The 19513-nt window shown below is 39.0% G+C and overlaps 3 protein-coding genes across 5 annotated transcripts in view; all 3 read right to left on the bottom strand.

The window, feature by feature from the left end:
• Positions 1 to 98: 98 nt before the first annotated feature.
• Positions 99 to 3743, bottom strand: pdcd5 (programmed cell death 5). The gene is made up of 6 exons (XM_042487244.1): positions 3562 to 3743; positions 2096 to 2136; positions 1744 to 1805; positions 1306 to 1397; positions 794 to 865; positions 99 to 708 (listed from the first exon to the last, which is right to left on the bottom strand). Exons 1-6 carry the CDS (start codon positions 3625 to 3627, stop codon positions 661 to 663), a joined length of 381 nt encoding a protein of 126 aa, XP_042343178.1. The 5' UTR covers positions 3628 to 3743; the 3' UTR covers positions 99 to 660.
• Positions 3744 to 4162: 419 nt separating this feature from the next.
• On the bottom strand, positions 4163 to 7254 carry LOC121945490 (5-hydroxyisourate hydrolase-like). Of its 3 annotated transcripts, none has more exons than XM_042489693.1 (4): positions 7064 to 7254; positions 5368 to 5507; positions 5122 to 5257; positions 4163 to 4935 (listed from the first exon to the last, which is right to left on the bottom strand). In XM_042489693.1, exons 1-4 carry the CDS (start codon positions 7115 to 7117, stop codon positions 4846 to 4848), a joined length of 420 nt encoding a protein of 139 aa, XP_042345627.1. In that variant the 5' UTR covers positions 7118 to 7254; the 3' UTR covers positions 4163 to 4845. The 3 variants fall into 3 exon arrangements, with proteins under 3 accessions (XP_042345627.1, XP_042345635.1, XP_042345643.1); XM_042489701.1 differs by having other exon boundaries at positions 4163 to 4864; XM_042489709.1 differs by lacking the exon at positions 7064 to 7254 and adding an exon at positions 5758 to 5815.
• A 1851-nt stretch (positions 7255 to 9105) lies between these two features.
• Positions 9106 to 19513, bottom strand: part of si:dkey-234i14.2 (RNA-binding Raly-like protein) — a 42771-nt gene continuing 32363 nt past the window's right edge. The window contains exons 3-7 of the mRNA XM_042489493.1: positions 18807 to 18857; positions 13992 to 14161; positions 12755 to 12868; positions 11436 to 11593; positions 9106 to 10433 (exon numbers count right to left, since the gene is read on the bottom strand). Of these exons, the coding sequence (XP_042345427.1) occupies positions 10395 to 10433; positions 11436 to 11593; positions 12755 to 12868; positions 13992 to 14161; positions 18807 to 18857 (532 nt within the window). The 3' untranslated portion in view covers positions 9106 to 10394. The remainder of the gene's footprint in view (positions 10434 to 11435; positions 11594 to 12754; positions 12869 to 13991; positions 14162 to 18806; positions 18858 to 19513) is intronic.

Here is a 19513-nt window from a genome sequence, read left to right as displayed (position 1 = left end):
TGTGAAAATCCCAAATAAAAAGCTTTTAAAAGGGGTTGAACACTTGGTCATATAATAACTGATCATTTCAAAAACTGTTAATCAAAAAAGCAAACATATGAATTTAAGGCTTTTTAATTTTTTTTTATGTAAACCTTTGAGATACATGACAGCAAAAAGAAATATGCAGCATCATCCGAAACTAAGGGGAAACTGGCGCTGAGTAAAAAAACAACATATTGTATTCACAGAACAATCTAGATAAAATGCACCCGCAACAATGCATTTTGCCTAGCTTCTTGTGATTAAGGAACAGAAGTCAGAACATGGTCAAAATAAGATGGAAAAAATGTGTAACTACTGAGAGGAATCAGAGGAGTCAAACAGTGCCATGAGCTGTCAGGTGTACAACACAAGCAGAGCAAATCTGTAGCAACTTGACTGTAAAGAGATTGCAAAAGAACACTTTATTTGACACTGTGTGTATTCTACCCCCCACCACCTAATGACACAGCGTCAACTCCACGTTGTTCTTCCTTCTTAGTGATGTAGTTTCCAGAGACACCCGGAAGGATGTTCGGCATCCCAGGATTCAGCTAACAGGTCAGAGATGGTGTCAGAGTCCCAGTAATGCATGTCCTCATCCGATTTTTCGGCTTGTCTCAGGGCTCCAATTTAAAGTTAGTAATCATCCTCATCATCTGAGTCCATCACCCTCCGTCTGTTGAACTGACAAGTACAGAGCACAAACGATTTAAGATGGACAAGCGTCTGATAACGAATCAAACACAGGAGGAATTTCAGTGGAACGTACTTTGACTGTTGTCTTCTTCTCTGTTTGCTGACTGACTTGTTGCAGAATCTCGATCAAGCCCGACTCTGAAATCTGATAAAAGAGACAATTCATTCATTGAATAGCCGACGTCAGGAAGAATATCATCAACATTAGAGCTTAAAGCATCGAGAGGTCATTGTAGGTTTTACTAGGTGGAGCCTGAGCTTGACGCTCCCACGTCTCCTATTGTCCCAATCTAGGTCAATAAAAATTCACAGGACCACTAAGTCCACTTTCACAGTTTACGTGAGGACACAAAAATATACAGAACAATTGTCCAGTTACAAAGTTAAAAGATATCAAACACAAAAAAGGGAAAAAAGAGAAAAGGCAGAGAGGTGAAAAACTGTTCTGCTCTGCACTCTCTTTTCTATGACTGCCCCTCACGTCCAAAAACTCCCCCTCAAAAAATAAAAATACAGGCAATTAACGACACACTGGGCAAACAAACACTAACCGTCTGCATTCAGGCTCCTACAGCTTTGTCTTACCTTTCCTCCACACTTTCCCATACGAGCCATTTGAATGAGATAGTTTTCAACTGCGTTGGCCTTCTCAGGCTTTACCAAAGCAAGATTGCTCACTGAAAAAGAAAACAATGTTACCACCTCGTGTGCTCATTTGATTGGCATACCAAAATATATTAATCACACAATATAATTCAAACTTGGAGATAGAGGCCTCTCTTAAATGGACGGCTGTGTGACACTTTAATTAGACTGAAGAAAAACCAAAGACTTAATAAAAGCGTTGCAACTTTTGTTATGGATCTAATTTCATAAATGTTTGTATTACAGGTATTCACCCATTTTTAAAGTATCCAGTAAAATATTTTTGAAACTAATACCGTTTGGTTCTACAGAAGCACGATTTATTTCCAAACAGATTCCTTTCAACAGGCTGAACAGTAAATCTGAGGATACACTTACATCTGGCACGGGCAGACTGATCGAGAACTTGAGCCAATATAGAGTTCCTCATATCTTTTTCTCTGTGAATAAAAAGTAAGAATATTAGCACATCAGCACCACCTGCAACTATATGGATAGAAAAATATATTTATTAAATTGTAAAGCCACCAGAACACTGATGGGTCTCACAGCTACACTGACAGGTTTAATATCATATTAACGGTTTGTAACTTTGTTTCCAAATGAACTGTGGCTTTGTGACCTCAATCATCCCATCACAGTTTGGATATCACGCAGTGCACAGGTTAATGTTTATTTACTTGAGTAATAAAGAAAGTGTGTATGCTTAAAATGAATCAACACATGTCACCTTTGCTTGGCCTCCTCTCCTTGCTGATTATTTGAAGCATCCTGAAAGAAAAAGTGAGACAGCACCATCACATGTAGGTTATATTTCTGCATTCAGCTAACTGGAGGATGTATAACCTAATAAAGAGAAGTATTTCATACCAGACCAATATTGTTTAAAGTTTAAATCAAACATGTCAAAGTAAAACATGATGTTTGATTAAAGATCTGTTGACATTCAACGAAAGACCAGTATCAAGGCAACAGGTAAAGGTGTTTAAGTAGGACACTTATCTGTACAGTTTAATACAATGAGAAAAGCTGGAGTCAAATGGCATCTCTGGACTTATGTTGTCATGTTTAACTATACTTTAGTTTAAAAAAATAACTGCCAACTTCCTTACGCTTTGTGCCTGGAAGTACATTAACAACATGTTAAATACATATAAACCTGTATCTTAGTTTTGCTGGATATCATAAAGTGCTGGATTGTTTTTCTTTTTGTTTTACATTTTAAGTAATCTATGTATACCCTGAACAACGTTGAACAACTTTTAATTTTATGTTGCCATTTATCTAATTTGCTTTCTGAAAAAGTTGAACGATTGTTAATATTATTATAATTCTAAGTTTTTACTTCCTATTTTCTAATACTACTTTAGTCAGCCACTGAATGTGGCAGGACAGAGCAGAGAGGTCAAGCCAGGAAACTGATAATGGAGATAAATTAATGGAGGAAGAGTTAAAAACTTTGGTAATATGATTATTGTTAAGCACTGTTTTTTTTTTATGTTTTCAGACATTAATTTTATTATATGTTATATATATAAGTTTTCATGTATAGTTTTGTCCCTTCTTTACAAATAAAATCATATTGCTCAGTTCTGCATCTAACTAACAAACATCTATTTTATGTGACTGAAGCATTTAAGAAATTGTAGGTATGCACGATACTGGATTTATTTAGCCGATATTCGATATGAAAAGAGCAAATTTTGCCAATATCGATATATCCACACACACACACACACACACACACACACACACTTTGATATATGTCTATATAAACCTATATATATATATAGATACGGATACGGTCGGTCCAGGAACACAGATTTACAGACCACGACACAAACACAAAGGGAGGTTAAATTATGTTCATTCACGTCTTTGTTAAATGCTGTGTAGCTAACGCTGTCACTGTCAGAGGCTGTGCGCTCTCCCATCGACACAAAGCTAGCAGTGACAGTGACAGGATGTTGTTACTGTGATTTATCGCGGTCTTCTGATTTATTCACAGTTGGTTTACATTGAGCACGGGTCTCGTGTGTTGGCTGTGTACCTGCTTTAAGTGACAGTTAAGTTATTTGAGGTGTAATGGCTGGTTTAGCCTCACTAGCTAACTTTAGCTGCATAACTGTTACTGAACTCGGCATCTCCTTATAAGGCGGCCGCAAACACGCTCCCGAGCTCATGCACAGTCCTTACCCCGCGTTGTGCCTGAAGCTCCGCCATTCTTTGCCGCCTAATTGCTTCTAATTCGTCGTCTGCCATGGTGGACTACAGTAATATGGACCTAAAAGACTGAAAATTGATGCAGTTCCGTCATAAAAGCGCCCTATACTCCCATCAGAAGCAAGGCCCTGTTCAGTTCAGGGAAGAGTAATCAAAATCCGATCCATCACTCAGGGTGAAGCAATCGAGCACAGAGTAAGGATACGAAAAAGAATTCAGAATATTTTTTTTTAATTTAATTTAATTTATTTTTATGTTTATGTTTATGTTTATGTTTATGTTTATGTTCTTTGTCCATTGTTCTGTAACTGTTTTTGATTTTATTTATGTATGTATTTACATTGTTTATCAGTGTCTGTAGTTTAGTACTTTTGTAACTTTGTTTTGAAAAGTGCTATAAATATAAAGTTGATAATGACGACGACGATGATGATAATTAGCAGCAGTAGTAGTATTTTTATTATTACTGTTATCATTATAGACCATTTTTTCCCGATATTTTTACGAATAATTGACAATTTTTAAGAGTCCTCGTTTTGAGAAGGGAAATTGCAATAGATTTTATTGGTGGGGTGCTCACACATAATGTGATTTTTAGTCAGTAACATTTAGTATAAAGTACAGACAGTGCTGATATTTTGAAAAAAAAAAAAGACTCGCAGACAGGCTCATAGCCTATTGATGTTGACAAAAGAACAAAAAGACATACTTGACAGTACACACTTTATTTTATAGGTTAATTAATACATTGTATGTCTTATAAACTGCAGATTGGTTAAATTAGAGTTGGGCACTTTGGAGAAAATCAAATATCAATGACATTCTTGATAAATAATCATTAGTAATGTGGATATAATAAGAAAGTGTGTTAAGCAAGGTAAGTTCAGAAAATGACATCAGTCTATTGTAATGCAGCCTTTAAAACCAGAAAAAAAGAAAAAACTTACAATGTTATGATATCCAAAATATAAGACAATATCTATTCTCATATAACAACATCCATATAATATCAATGTATTATCCAGCCTGAGGTTAAAGATAATGTATGATTAATGTGGTTTGTTTAATTGCAAAAAAAGTTGTATTGATCATAACGTCCTTGCCCATGGTGGAATCATTCAGATGGACCGTAATGTTAACAGTTGTGACAGTCATGGTGGTGCTGGGATGAACGCTCTTGGCGGGGTTGCCTCTGCCTGTGATGTGTCTGTCAGCTGATAGATGGAGGTAGTCTCAGCATGTTCGTCATGTTGATCCTTAGCTCCCTCTGTATGTACTATAAGAGAAACGACTTAGGAGCAGAGGGACATGGTACTTTTGGCCAGGGTTGTTTATAGTGAAGATAATCTGCAACAAAACACCAAACATGAAACAGAGCAAAATTAAAAGTGTGCATCCCTTGCATATGAAAGTTTAAATGAGGGTACAAATTTGCTGATCTGTTGAAAAATATTTTAACACCTAAAGCAAGTTAAGCAACGATTTGGATGGAAGCTGAGGATGTTTGCAAGTCGACACATAACATTTCCTCACCTCAACATACGGGTAAAAGCAGGCCTCTCCCAAACTCTCCCAGTATTGACCAGTCTCAAAACGCATTCTGTACACACCAGATGTAAACATTTGTCTTGTGATGAGTCCTGGGCAGCGTCCATCAGCATTCGTGGTCCTGTTGAGACAAAATAAGATTGGAAACCAATGAAATATATTGTTCCATGATCATACTGTGTGACTCTGTGTGTGGTATTTTACTCATGTCTGTTGTCCTCAGCGTTTTACCCAGTGGTTATCAAACTCCAGCCATTAGTGGAGGGGTCTTGTCGATGGAGACTGAGGGCCATGTTTGAACCCGGGACACCCATCGCAGTGTTCAGCACATGGGTGGTCAGAGGACTAGGTGAGCCTGCCATTGCTGTGATCTACAGAATAAGGAAATAAGATGCACCTGTTTACATCTGAATAAATCACATTAGAGCACAATATTAATGACTTTCACAAATCATTTTCTGACAGCTGGTAAATACGTATTCATACAGGCCAGTATTTCTCGGTGTGCATGACTTTCAAAGTTGTGCTTTCTGCTTCCTTCACCAATAATGAAAATTTAGATGTTTTTAAAGAGAACCAAACATATATGTAAAGATCTGGAGTTCATTAATTTTCCATAACTACTTATCCTGTTAGGGGCTGGAGGCTTTCCCAGCTGACATTGGGTGAGAGGCAGGGATACAGCCTGGACAGGTGAGACAGACAAGCACTCATGCTCAAATTCACACCTGCAGCCAATTTAGATCTGCCAATAAGCCTAACCTGTATGTGTTTGGACTCTGAGAGGAAACCAGAGAAAGCCATGTGGACACAGGGAGAAAATGCTCCACACAGAAGAGACCCCCCACCACCCAGGTTTGAACCAGGGACCTCTTGCTGTAAGACAACATTGCTAACCACTGCACCATTGTCTCACCCTTATCTGGCACTGTAGAGTGAAACTCCTACTCCAGAACACCACAGATTAAAATGCAGATTCCTTTTTTATGCAGATTCATAAGTTTGTCATGTATTGAAATTGGAAATACTGACAAATTTTGCAATGGGATCACTCCGGCCGAGGTACAGGTCTATGATTCAGAGCTTCCTTACCTCTGGCACCCTTACTTGTACCGCACCCATCTTCGAACTCGCCTGTTATTGTGATTTTAGATACAAACTTGCAATGTTTCATGAGACAGGGACATGACAGGTGGTCAGTACTTCACTACTTTGTTCCCCTCTACCTCAGATAACGCCCATCTTCTAATTCAACCTCTGTTTCGATCTGAACTACACATCTGTAGTTCTGTGACTCCATTTTGCACCATTGCAATATTATCACGTTGACAAAATTTTTCCACAGACAGCCGGCACTTTATTGAAAATGGTTTCTGTGATAGTTGTTAATACAAGTGGTGTCACTAGGACCCCATTTTGCCATGATCTCACTCACACACACACACACACACACACACACACACACACACACACACACACACACACAGACTAACAAGGTGAAAACAATAGCAGCTGTCTCAATGTTGTCATGGCAGGTAAATATCAAAATAAACATGCAGGTTGTGATTTACCATGTATAACTCCCTAAAATAATTGCAAAACAGGTAAATTACTTCTACTTGCTACAGTACAAGGTAGTTCTTGATACTGATATTAAAATCGTAAAGAAACCCTTCTGATAATGTTTTTACATTTCAAAATAATTAATTATTCCAATTAAATCAAAGGTTTTTTTCAGTTTATTTTAGTGACCTTACTATTGCTTGCTCCTGTTGAAGCCTCTCTAGTCACACACAAAATATCTCTTCAGCTGGAGTTCATGTTGTTGCCATAAAATATGTTACAACATATTCAAAATATGATGCTACGTCAATTAACATTTAGAATGATTTAAAATCCTCAATTTTCTTTTAAGTTTTGTGCTTACCTTGTCTTCGGGCAGAATATGACCCTTGAGTTGCTGCACCCTGTACGCACTCATGTGCACCGATGAATGAAATCCAAACTGGGCTAGCAGTTATAACCCCAAAAATTTTATCAGTTATTAAACATCTTCAGATGGCATTATCTTCATGCAGTTCTGCACACTGCCCTATTCAGCATGACATTAAGTACACATGTGCTTATCTTTTTGTCAACAGAAGACTGGTTGTGCAAGAGCCCCTTTTATCATACTTTGCTTTCAGCACTTTGAACTTGGTGGGAATGGATGATGATTTAACTGGAAGGAGTGTAATCTGTCTCTGTGCTCCTCCAATAGTAGCGTCTCCCAAATGAGAAGGATGTATGAGATTTTATGTGTATTGCAGGTTCTGGGTGTCATCCACCACCACTGTGTTATTTGTTTTTTTAAATAGTGAATATATTGCATGCAGATGAGCACAATTACTGGAATTAAAAGCTACAAACTCTTTTTATTTTCTGATATTGTTAGACTGCTGGGTTAATGAACCCTGAATACAAAACCCACAACTTCCTGCTCAAATTCCAGAGATGAATATGAGACCTCCTCTCACCTCCCCAATCTCTAACTTAAATGAAATTCAAACCTGAGAGCTCAATGTAATATTTTATGAATATGGAGCTTAATGTTGACAACAAGTCACAGCTGTGTAAACAAATTAAAACATGATGACAATTCCAACAGATAATCTAGTGGATATTTTCTTTGAAAACACTGCTGTCATTTCCTGTAATTCAAATACTGACCTGTGATATCAGGCACGCTTTTGAAGACAACATGTGTTTTAAGTAGCGTGACGAAAATGATCTGCATTTAATGCACAGGGATAACCTCACACTGAGACTGTAGTGATTTATTGTGTTTTCTTAGATAAAAAAATGTCATGAACTGAAGGGCTGTTCTGTGGTAAATACTCCAGACAGAGGGTGTATTTACAAAATTATCCCCAGAGCTTTCTACCATAACCCATGGACTTCATCAGCAAATGCTACTTGCTCAAGATAGTGCAGTTTCTATCACATCCTATTTTTACTTTTAATTTAATATTAACCACACCATTTAGCCACATAAACATCTTAAACTCTGCACTCAGTCTGCATTCATTTTATGCTACACCAGAATAATTTTGTGCAAAGGGTAATATGTAAACAACCATTAGTTATCGGAGTGACCATTTTCTCACTGTGACCTTAGTATCATAGTAATTTACTTTGTTAACGTGTCTCTTTCACTCATTTGTCTTTCTCATGCTAAGATGGCATGTTACAAAAACAGCTGCAGGTGGATTTTTTTTTGTAAAATATGGCTAATTTTGTTTTATTGTAGTCAGCAGGATAGCATGTATTGTTGAAGAGAGAGTTACGTATCGGTAAGATTGTTCTAAAATCTTTTCTAAAAACACAAGACTGTCTAAAGAAAATGTATTTCTTGATCTGTTTTTGACCGGGCTGCCATGTTGTCTCAATAATTTGGAGTCCCATCAGCACTGGACAACTTGCTCTGGTTGGAAACTGCTGCAGTCTGTCTGGACGGTGTTGATGGTAGCATGCTAAAGCAGACACACAGCAGCCCTCAGAGCAAGACACACAGCATGAATGATAACATGCAGAATTTTGCCTGGGGGTCAGACTGTCCTTTGGTCAAACCACCTATGCACCAAGAGGAAGAAATGTTGTGGGTTCAAAGAGATTTGTGATAGGTCCTCTCAGCAAGCAAAGGGACATTTACCCTGAATGTTCAGTATGGACTCAATTATTGTATAAGTTATACACTTACAGTAGTTGCGCACTGTTTTGGAGCAGTACTTTTTGACATTTCACGATGTCCTAATTGATCACTTAAAGATAATCAATTGATACTCAACATTATTTCCGCATGTCTCCCAAATGTTTGTTTCTCTTTCATTCTTTGTCTCTCTCAGTCTGTCAGAATAAAAACACACTCCCATTTGCTGTATTTATACTCAATATGAAAATACTTTTACTACTGTGACAATGAGTATTTCCACTTGGCTTATTTTAAGAATGCAAACAAAAACATGTAACACCATAAGAATTGTTTTCTTAAAAAACAAAACAAACAAAAAAACATGATAATCCCTAAAGCAAGATTAAAATCAGACAGTGTAACAATTACAGTAAAGTTTACAATAATACACAATATTACACACTGACCTGGGCCTTTCATGTCTTAACAGTGCCAAATACATGGTGGAAGAGAGTTGTAACATTCCACTAATACATTTAAAGAAGAGAGCAGATATTTGCATCAGAGTCAAACTCAGAGAGGCATCATACTGAAACTTACAAGCAGAACGCGCCCGGTTTCTCTCCTAAATGATCAGTGTGACTTTTAAATCTCTCAAGGATTACTGTGATTTACTTTGACTAGCAAAACTCTGATTAGAAGTAAACAATAAGGATAGAAAGTCAAGCATCAGCAAAAAGCCCTCTTACAAGATCGAATTTGAGAGTGTAGAGATTTCTTTGTTTTCACAAGTCACATAGTTTGAGATCCAAAGACGGGATTTTCATTTCACAGTACATGTACACAATATTCCATTAAAACCCTTATTCTGAAAATAACAATATTTAAATAAGCTGTTTGCTTGGTTAATAACTGTCAAGGCTTCAGTAATATTATTGGCTCTGTTTTGTTTGTACATTATCTCATTAAAGATATAAAAGGTTTTTTTTTTTTCTTGGGAGAAACTGGTGAAACAGCAGAAACATTATGCAGAATCCACTGACTACACACAGATTATTACTGTATGTGCAGTCTGATACTGGCACGCACTGCCTGCTTTAGAAAGAAGTTTTAATGTGGACATGATAAATTGGTAAGCTGCTTACACTGTGTTTTAATCAGAGAACCCCATTGTCTCATTTGGATTAATACTGAAATATTAGTGTTGGTGCAAACCCTGTCATACAATATAATAGGTACGCCTACTTAGGCCGGATTATAAAAAGTTAAATTCACCTCCATGCTTCCAGTTGTCCTTTATAATTATTTTCTCTCTTTTATTCTTTCAGTTTGACAAATTCTTCTCAATCAGATGTGTATATACTTGACGTGATTAAGTCATGTGTTTCAGTGATTTATATTTACTTAAAAGTACGGCCACAGAAACCAAGCTGCTGTGATACAATTAAATGTATTATGTTATCTGATATGTACACCCTGTTGGAAGGGAGGTGAGCCACTGATATGAGTGTTGGCTTGACGTCTGTTGTTCTCTTCCTCCATGTTTGGCACTTAATCCATGTCTTCTACGTCTTCTCATTTTCCTCCCTCATATTTCCTCTTCGGGGTCAGAGCTATGATTGCTCATCTGTGACAGACAGATAGACAAAGATAGGACAGTTAGAGACGAAACAAAGAGGCACTTCATTGAAATGCAAGCTCGTGATGACTAAGCAAAATTTAATGGTGCAAGTATAAATGGATTTCACAGTAGTGGAGTCTCTACCTGCTATACGCCTACTCACCTCACAGGACATAATCTGAGTATCTCGTCTGTGTAATTTTAAACCCAAAGCAAAATTTACTTAAAATAATGTAATTTTAATTAAAAAATATTTTTTTGAATTTCTGCGTGAATTTTCCTGTGCATTATTGTTCTAAATTAATACATTTTTTATTCACTAAATGGGGCTCTGACACACATATAGCTTGGAGGTCCAGTGTTTAAGAATTAGGGGCATCTAATGGTGAGGATTGCAGATTGCATCCAGATGAAACTTCTCCTGGTGAGAATTAATTTAAAAATCATCGTTGAGGAGGTTTTTACTGAAAGCCAAATTGTCCGCAGAGGTCTGTTACTCTCCAAAACAAACAAACCAAGTGATCTAAACCAATAAAACACTGAAAAATGCAGTGCTAAGTTACAAATCAGTGTTACTCCACTCTTCTGTCGGAGATGCTGCTAGCCCAGCACCTGCTTATGTGTGCTCACCTTTTTTTCTGATCTGGTGGTTCAGGGTTCTTAATAATGAGATGAATTATCTGCAGAGGTGTCCCCCTTTGCAAAACAAATGCTAAACACACTGAATAAAGCGATTTCATGTTTAAAAAAATCATTGTTTTTCCGACCCTCTTGTTGCGGAAGAGTTGTTACTGCAGTTGCCTACAAAAAAGCAAATGGCCCGATGTTCAGCCAGCCTTTGTTTTGTTTGTTCGGGGCTACAGTAGAAACATAGCAGTGCAATCTCCATTGACAAGGATCCGCCCAAATAGAATCTACACCCTGTACCTTTAAGTCAAATTATCAAAAAGTACAGCATTTTGACTTTTGCCATGAATCTCAGTGCACACAAACTTCAGATGTATTTACTGTGTGGTTGTCATCATCAGGCTCCCTCAGGTCCGTGTCCTCCCTGTGGATTCGATGGCGGGAGCTGGGTGGAGAGAGGGAGGAGAGGGAGTGCTCGGGGCTGCTGGCAGACAGAGCGTATGGTGAGCCAGCTGGACTGTCCTCTCTCAGGGGAGACCCTACAAAACAGGAATAAACAGATACACTCATGGAGTTTAGGTGTGGAGTTTACTGGAAGTCCTGCTTCTTTAGGAGTGTTAAGAAAATACATGTTTTCTGTGGGTCAAAGACAAAAACGTCTGCATGCACCTCACTGACTTTGTAGTAGATGACAGGCAGAAAGCAAGAGTGGGAGTGACAGGATGAAGGACAGATGGGGAGATAGTGAGAGGGAAGTGAGAGACAGCAGAGCTACACAGTGAGGGACAGGGGAATCAAGTAGAGCCAGAGATAAATTAATACGAAGATGAGAGCTATCAATCGCCCAAGGTCATTCAAAGTAGACAGAACACACACACGCACACGCACACTTTCCTGAAGGTGTGCAGCTAGAACTGCAGCTGTGGGACACATTCTCCTTTTAGTACAGTCTATTTGTATATTCAGCCCAATGTTATAATAATGCTTCTAGATTCAAGGTTAAAGTTTTTTTTACAAGATGCTAGCGATGGAGAGGTCAGAGGAGGATGGACTAAATTGAATAAGTGACGTAAATTGTGTTTCAGTTTGTAATCAGTTTAATCAAGATTCCAGTAAAAAAACATTTCCTCAGGAAGGATAATAAGGCTTTGTCCTGTTCCGTCTCGGGGCGGCTGCACTTGCTGGCAGGTGCAATAACTGTATTGTGATTAAATGTCCACATGAGGGCAGCAGCAGCTCTTCCCTCCAAACGCACTGATCTGCTGTTGTTTTCAGTCCCTGATACTCGTCTGTTTTCTGAAGCTTCATCAGTCAGTTCCTTCAACCACACTGTTTGTCCAGCATGTTTCCATAATTTGCTCACAGCCATAAATCCAGACACCCGCACTCCAACTGATATCAGCCTTGATTCAACTTTTTTTTTTAAATTCCTGACTGAAGGGAAATAATTGATTCGTCAGGTAAAATAGGAGTGGCTCTGGTGGTGCAGTCAGTGCGTTCCCATCCCCCAGTGTCCCCCTGCGGCACTGATCCTGAATCATTTTGATTGGGGTTGTGACTGGTGGAGCTAATCAAGCAAAAATCTGAAAGTGGCATATCACCAGAGTCTGCCTGAAGATGTTTTTGATGAGCGAATAGATTATCTATCATTCGATCTCGCACCTACCTGCCTCCACTGTCTTTGTGAATGAGTGTCTCACCTTTGTGGTCATTCCTCTGTGTGTCCATCCTGTCAAGACTGTCAAGCAGCCCATCGATCTGTGTCTTTATCAGAGTCAGCTCCTTTTTAATCACCTGCAACTCCTCCATGCCCACTGCGGGAATGAACAAAATGAGAACGAAAAGGACATTAGGAATTTAAACAACCTGAAAATCTCTTTAAGGAAAGCTTTAAAGGAATAGTTAGATAAATTGGAAAATGCACTTACTGGCTTTCTTGCAGAGAGTTACATGAGAAGCTTGATACCACTTTCAAATATTGAGGGCGTTATCAATCTTCTCATCTAACTCCCTGCAAGAAAGAGGATAAGCTTCTCAAAATGTCTCAAACTTAAAAAAATGGTATTACTGTCTCATGGTTGTATGCTTTTATGCGCCAGTCAAGTTGCAAGTACAAATTATATCAAGGTCTCTCTTTCTGTTCCTCACTTATGACATTGAATAAAGGCCAGAGAAATGTTTTTTGTGGAATATTTTGAAGTATCTTTTGAATATCAAATACAAATACTTCTATTAAACAAAACAACAACAGCAAACCACATGTTTTGTGCTGTCACAGCGACCTTGACCTTTGACCACCAAATTCTGATCAGTCTATTCAGTGGATGTTTGTCCCAAATTTGAGGAAATTCCCTCAACATATTCATTGAGGCCCAGTGAAGGTTCGTGCCAAATTTGAAGAAATTCCCTGCAAACGTTCTTGACATATCGCATTCATGAGAACAGGACAGATGTAGGCGCATATGAATTGATGGAGAACCCAAAAATATAATGCCTATTGCAACTACTATCAGTAGAAAAACTGCAGAGAGGCTAAGTAAGTTTGTAACCCCCCATGTGCCAATTACAACTGCCAGAGGTAAAAGTAACCAAAATAACAAGTGCAGCCTAAACAAATAACAACCAACAGAGGCATAACACCAATCATAGCTCCTACATTACATGGCCGTGACTAACGCTGGCGCAGAGGTGTAGAAAGTGCCTAAAAAAAGTGCATGCAAAGTATTTTGGTGTATTTTATATTATAACAGTGCATGTTGGCATTGTCTATGTTGTTTTGAACTACTAGGGCAGCATATGCAGAATTTATTTCGTGTTTCTGATTTTCCATTCAGCCGTGGTTTGAATGCAACTAATTTTCTCTTTTCTGTTTTAGACCAACAGTAAATCTGCAGCATCCATTGCAACCTCTTCTTTGAGTCCATTCATATTACTCACACTTGGCTGTGGTTGAACTAGTGGAGTGGGCTCTGGAGCTTTTGGAGTGGGTTCTGTCTCGACTGCGTCTGTGCCCAGAGGAGTAGGAGGAGGAACGGGGTCGCTTGGCCAGACTGGGTCCCAGAGGCGGAGGAGAGAGTGAAGCCGGCACACGCTGGTAGTCATACACCCTGGAAATTCAGTAGAAACAATTTTAAAATGACTCATCTTTAAGTGTGTGCATGTTGTAAGTTGTTGCATTTGTGGTATAGTTTGTGGGGATTTCATGCAGTCCAAGTGTTTGTCTGAAGTTATAAGAAATGCTCACAAGCAAGACATGGTTGTGCATGAAAATGGAGTTTCTCATTTAAATCAACATCTTGCTAATTTAGACTTTATTTTATTGAGGTGCAGCTGCTTGTGTTTTTAGGCAACACTTGCATTTGGGAACTTTGGATTTAGTTCAATGACAAAGAAAGGGCACGGTAACATATTTCTTCAAATAAGGCATTGAGAAAAGAATTGTTTTGGTATCCGCATTGAGACTCAGGTATTGCATTGGCCCTAATGTTGAATAAATTCAAACCCAGCCCCAGCTCAAACAAAGAGCTAACAGAAGCTGAAAAAAAGACATTAAAGGAAAGATGTGACAATGAAGAAAAGCAAGGATTTCATAGATAAATATGGATATTTATATTCTATGTTCCTTTGTATTTGACTTTCTATCTCTGTTTCTGTCTCTCTCACGCCGGCGTTGCCTCCTCCCTGTGGACAGCTTCATGTCTCTATCTGTCACTAAATGTAATTGGTTCTGTCAGGGCCAATCAATAGCTCTCTGCCAGGCCAGTAGTGCTGGTGACGGGGGGTGTATCACAGTCAAACTCTTTAGTGCTTACCGAAAGCACACTGTGTGTTTGTGCATATGTGCTTGTGTATGTTTCAACAGAAATAGAGGGGATGTTGTGACTGGAGCAGAAAGTGACCTCACATTTGATGTCAACACTCATAGAATCAATGTCCAGGTTAAACACAGCTACAGGCTCAAAAGAAACCAATTACCAAGAAGCAAAGCTTCGGGAAACATGGGAACAAGGCCAATCAGATCTATGAATGCTTATACTAATGTTTCTATTTAATTGTAGAAACTGTAAAGGCAGCACAAGACTGAGAGAGATTAAGCTAAATGAAAATAAAGTATAGCCAGGTGTCATTATCATCAAACTAAACTTAAGACTTTCTTAGACCTTTAAATATTACTAGCAAAAACTGTAACCAGCATGCATGCAATTAGAAGCTGCGAAAATCACAAGACACGGTGTCAAAAAAAAAGAAAAGAAAAATATAGGGAGGGGAAGTGACTTTCACTTTCGCTGGTGTTACTGTCTGCAAACAGTAACCGACCACTCCTGCATCGTATAGCTTAAAACATTAACTGATTGACAATTATGTAATGCTGCCTTCAAGCGAGTGTGCCTGTGGTTACAAGATGTGATGTTGCACACACAATATACATGACATTTGAATTTTTCTAGACAGCTGCAAAGCATCAGCATCTAGAAGCCACTGAAGTTAACAATTTATGGAGCGAGCTGGTGACGTACTGCAGGGAACACAAAGGCAAAATGACAGAGTAAAAGATGCGGCCACTGGGAATATTAATATTTTCCTTGGACAAATTATGAAATTACAAAGAAAAACTTTATTTGAATCAAAATGACACTATATTATATTAATATCCTCCAAACATGAACATCCCTTGTCTCCACCATTTGTGAAAATATGAGTGAACAGTTGAACTCTGAGCTTTCAAAAATATTACCAGGTCATAAATACCACAACAGGAGAGCCTTTATGTGGACTCCTCTTATAAACATGGTATAAATGCCCCATTTGAAGGCAGCATAAAATATTTTTCAGTACTTCTCAGCTGTTTATAACAATAATTCTTGGTATAATTAATCAATTAATGTGGCCCTTAGGCTATATAAGTGGCAGAAAATTGATGGATGGATTAACCAATTTTAAAAGGAAGAATTAATTTAACTTTTTTTTTTGCTAAAATTGCTCTTCATGACACAATGAGCTTCTGTAGCTAACAGTAATGACTGTTTGCTTTAGGTTCAGTGTTGCTGACTGAAATGCTACAAAAAATGAATTGCCTCCTGTATGCACAATGTTTAAAGTCTCCTGACAGCCACAATTTTAAAAGTTATGACTAATAGTGTTAAAGACCTTTGCAAATTGAATCTTTGAGTGCTTCTCAGACCAGCAGATAACAAAATCTTCACATTTCTGATCAGCTCAATCTAGTCACTATGTGAATATGTCTGGATGCAGGACAGTGTGAGCACAGGCTGAATGGTTTCTGCAGAACCCTGAGAGTGAAAAGCTCTCCTGCTGTATGTCACCAGCCAACAACAGGGAGGTAAACTGTCAGCTCCAAGGACTTGGAGTTGGACGGTAATGTAGATTTACTGATTGAGCTGTTCGCCAGTCAGGTGCTGCCAGGCTTCCTGAAAAGTTTTGTTTTCTGTTCTGTTATTTTCTCTGAAGCTCAACCTTGCTTGTGCACATTGAGCGCACATCCACAGTACACACATTGACACACACACACATCACAATGTCACATAAGGATGAAGTGTATTAGGCCACCATAAGTGTGCAAGATTAGAGGCTTTGAGCATTGTCCGTGTGGAGAGACACAGAGACCAAAGACTTTAAGTCCTTTAGAGCAGTTTGCAGGGGCAGATAGACAATGTGTTGTTACACCGGCTTTGAAGTGTCATCTCAGAGAATGGAAGCTCAGACAATGAAAGACTGTAGACGAGTGAGGATTACAGAAGAGTGTGTGAGTGTATGTGAGAGGGAGTGTTTGTCTCTATGGATTAGACCCCACACGGAAAGCAGCTTTGTCAGCTCGAGCTGTTATCTGTGTGTTAAAAGACACTTTTCTATCGTGTTCCCACAAGAGGACAGTGGACAAAAACAGTCATTTCTGTCTTTCCCACATATTGATAGTGCACAAAACAACAAACACAGACACAAACACACACACACACACACACACACACACACACACACACACACACACACAGTCCCCACGCACTCACACCCAGAGGCAAACACATGTGCGCATGCATAAATATGCACACATATGCTTCTATCCCCCCCCACACACAGCTGTCAGCAGTGCTGGCCAGCAGCATGGGGAATAATCATGCACTGTGTTAAAAACAAATTGAAAATCAGTGGTGAGTGTTCCCCCTTGAGCAAAGATGGAAAAATGCAGAGGCAAACCAAATGCAAATAATAATAATAATAAAAAAACCCAAAACAACAACAACAACAAAAAGATGACAGTTAATACTCAGAGCAACAGAGCATTGATATGTGTGAGAAAGGCACTGGGATGAGGTGTATATTCTGTGTATGTGCATGTACACTTTGTGACTGCCTGCTTTTATTCAGATCTGCTGAGAGGAGTGTTTATGAGTGAGGCCTGGGGGACATAGGAGGGTCCCTGCACAATTTCAGTGGAGGACAAATAATACAGAGCCACTCTGAGCGGAGCTCAGTCTGACTAACTACTGCTCATAACTGTACATGGCACAAGAGTTTTTTATTCTGCAGCAACATGGAAAAGGTAAACATCAGTGTACGTAGTAGTACTTGAGACCGGTCTCAAGAACACTTTTTGAACAACTCGGCAGCACTTGACTGCATTTACACTCAGTGTTGTGTTTGTCTCAGACAAAGACAGGGTTCCTACAGAGCCTTATAAAGTCCTTATAAGGATTTGATTTATCCTTAATTGGTATCAAAATATCTTAAATACATCTTTCAAAAGTCTTAAAAATAATGTTTTTTTTCTGACACTTTGTTGTGAAATCTCTAAATATCTGGTAATAACCTTTTAATATAATTCCGTTTTTATGATGATATATCATTTCCACGTTCCACTTTTGAACTTATTTTCACATTTTATGTTAAAATCAACATTTGGACAACATTGTACCCAACCATGAGTAACTGATGTCAGTTCCACATTCTAATATAACTGTGTTATGCAGAATGGGTCTCTTACTGGTCATGTAGTCACAGCTAATTTCATGATAAGTGCCAAACAATATACTTAGTTTCAAGGTTTAAAGGTGCATTATGCAACCAAAATGTTCAGTTTTGAGTGTTAGTTCAAGTTCCCGTGAAACGATATATGGATTGACGTTTAAAGTGTGCAGACACATAGTAACAGGAAGTGAGTTTTGAGCGAGATTGCAGGGGGGGCTCTTATGATTGGTAAAGCTGGCTGGAAACTACAATGATTGGTGAAAGTTGTGGAAACGTTGTGGTGATTGGATTAAATTGCAAGGCCACACAGAATTCACAGGAATTGGTTGATTTTGCGTGAATTGTTGCAATTGCTACATCGCAAAACCTTGAAGGACGGATTTACACAATGTGGGCATTGTCCATGAAAATGACATCTATGTTGGTCTGAAACTAGCAATGACAGTTGAACGGTGCTCTATGCTGCTTCTACAGAGTGTAAGATAGAGCCAGAGTGATATGAGCTTGAGTGTACTGAAATGGGACTATACTTTACAAATACACAATCTTGTTGTCTTTACAGAAAGTTTGCATTTTTTTGTCTGTGTGTGACAAGTGAGCTCCTGGCCGCTGAGTAGTAACAGACAACACTGTAAGCCGAGACAGGATGACTGACAGCTGTGCGACAGCAAAGATGAAGAATCCACTTTAGCCTCTTCCTTAGCCTTCTGTGACACACAGACAAGCAATAAGGTGTGTGAGCTGCCATGCGTAGCTTTCCGACAGTACCTGTCATAGTAGTCCTCGTGGTAGCTGTCATAGTCCAGGTCGAACTCAGATCTGCAGGAGAGGTGGAGAAAGAGACAGAAGGAGGTGGTTAGTGAAATATTTGCCACCTTTACACGATGCCCTTTTACTGGGGCAATTGCACATTTCACTTAACAAACAGTAAGCTTGGTTGGTGCGTCAGTGTGTAAATGTGCGTGAGCCTCAACAGCATAACATGGCACAATCACTTCATCTGGAAAGAATGCAGCGTTCATGATCTCCAGCCAGCTAGAAAAAGACATCGGATTTGTTTTGCCGCAGCATCCAAGGTGGAAAATCCATAGAAATTGCTTTGTGCGCCAACTGTACCACCCACTGAACATCTCCGTATGAGAGCTTTGTGTACGGCAAGCGGTGAAGCAGGTGAGTGATGTGACAGGAGTGAACTAATATGGGCTGGTAGCTCAAGTGTACCTGCAGAAAAGACCAGAGGAAGCAGAGGACAGAAAAGTGACACTAAGCCAGAGAAAGATCACACTCTGGTGTGTCAGACCTCAGCATTCCTCTCTAATCCGCACACAGAGTGGCTAAAAATCCCTCTATGTTTCTCACCCTCCCTCTGTCTCTCTTTGTCCCTCCCGCTGACTCACCCCCTCAATCCGTCGTTGTCATTCTTTGATTTATCTGTCATGCTTCCTTTTTGTTTAAACTGACCTCACTCTCTCCAT

The sequence above is a fragment of the Plectropomus leopardus genome, chromosome 1 (assembly GCF_008729295.1).
Source record: "Plectropomus leopardus isolate mb chromosome 1, YSFRI_Pleo_2.0, whole genome shotgun sequence".
Classification (NCBI taxonomy): Eukaryota; Metazoa; Chordata; class Actinopteri; order Perciformes; family Serranidae; genus Plectropomus; species Plectropomus leopardus.
The sequence above is the reverse complement of the archived record's forward strand: the minus strand, read 5'-3'. Positions and strand labels throughout refer to the sequence as shown.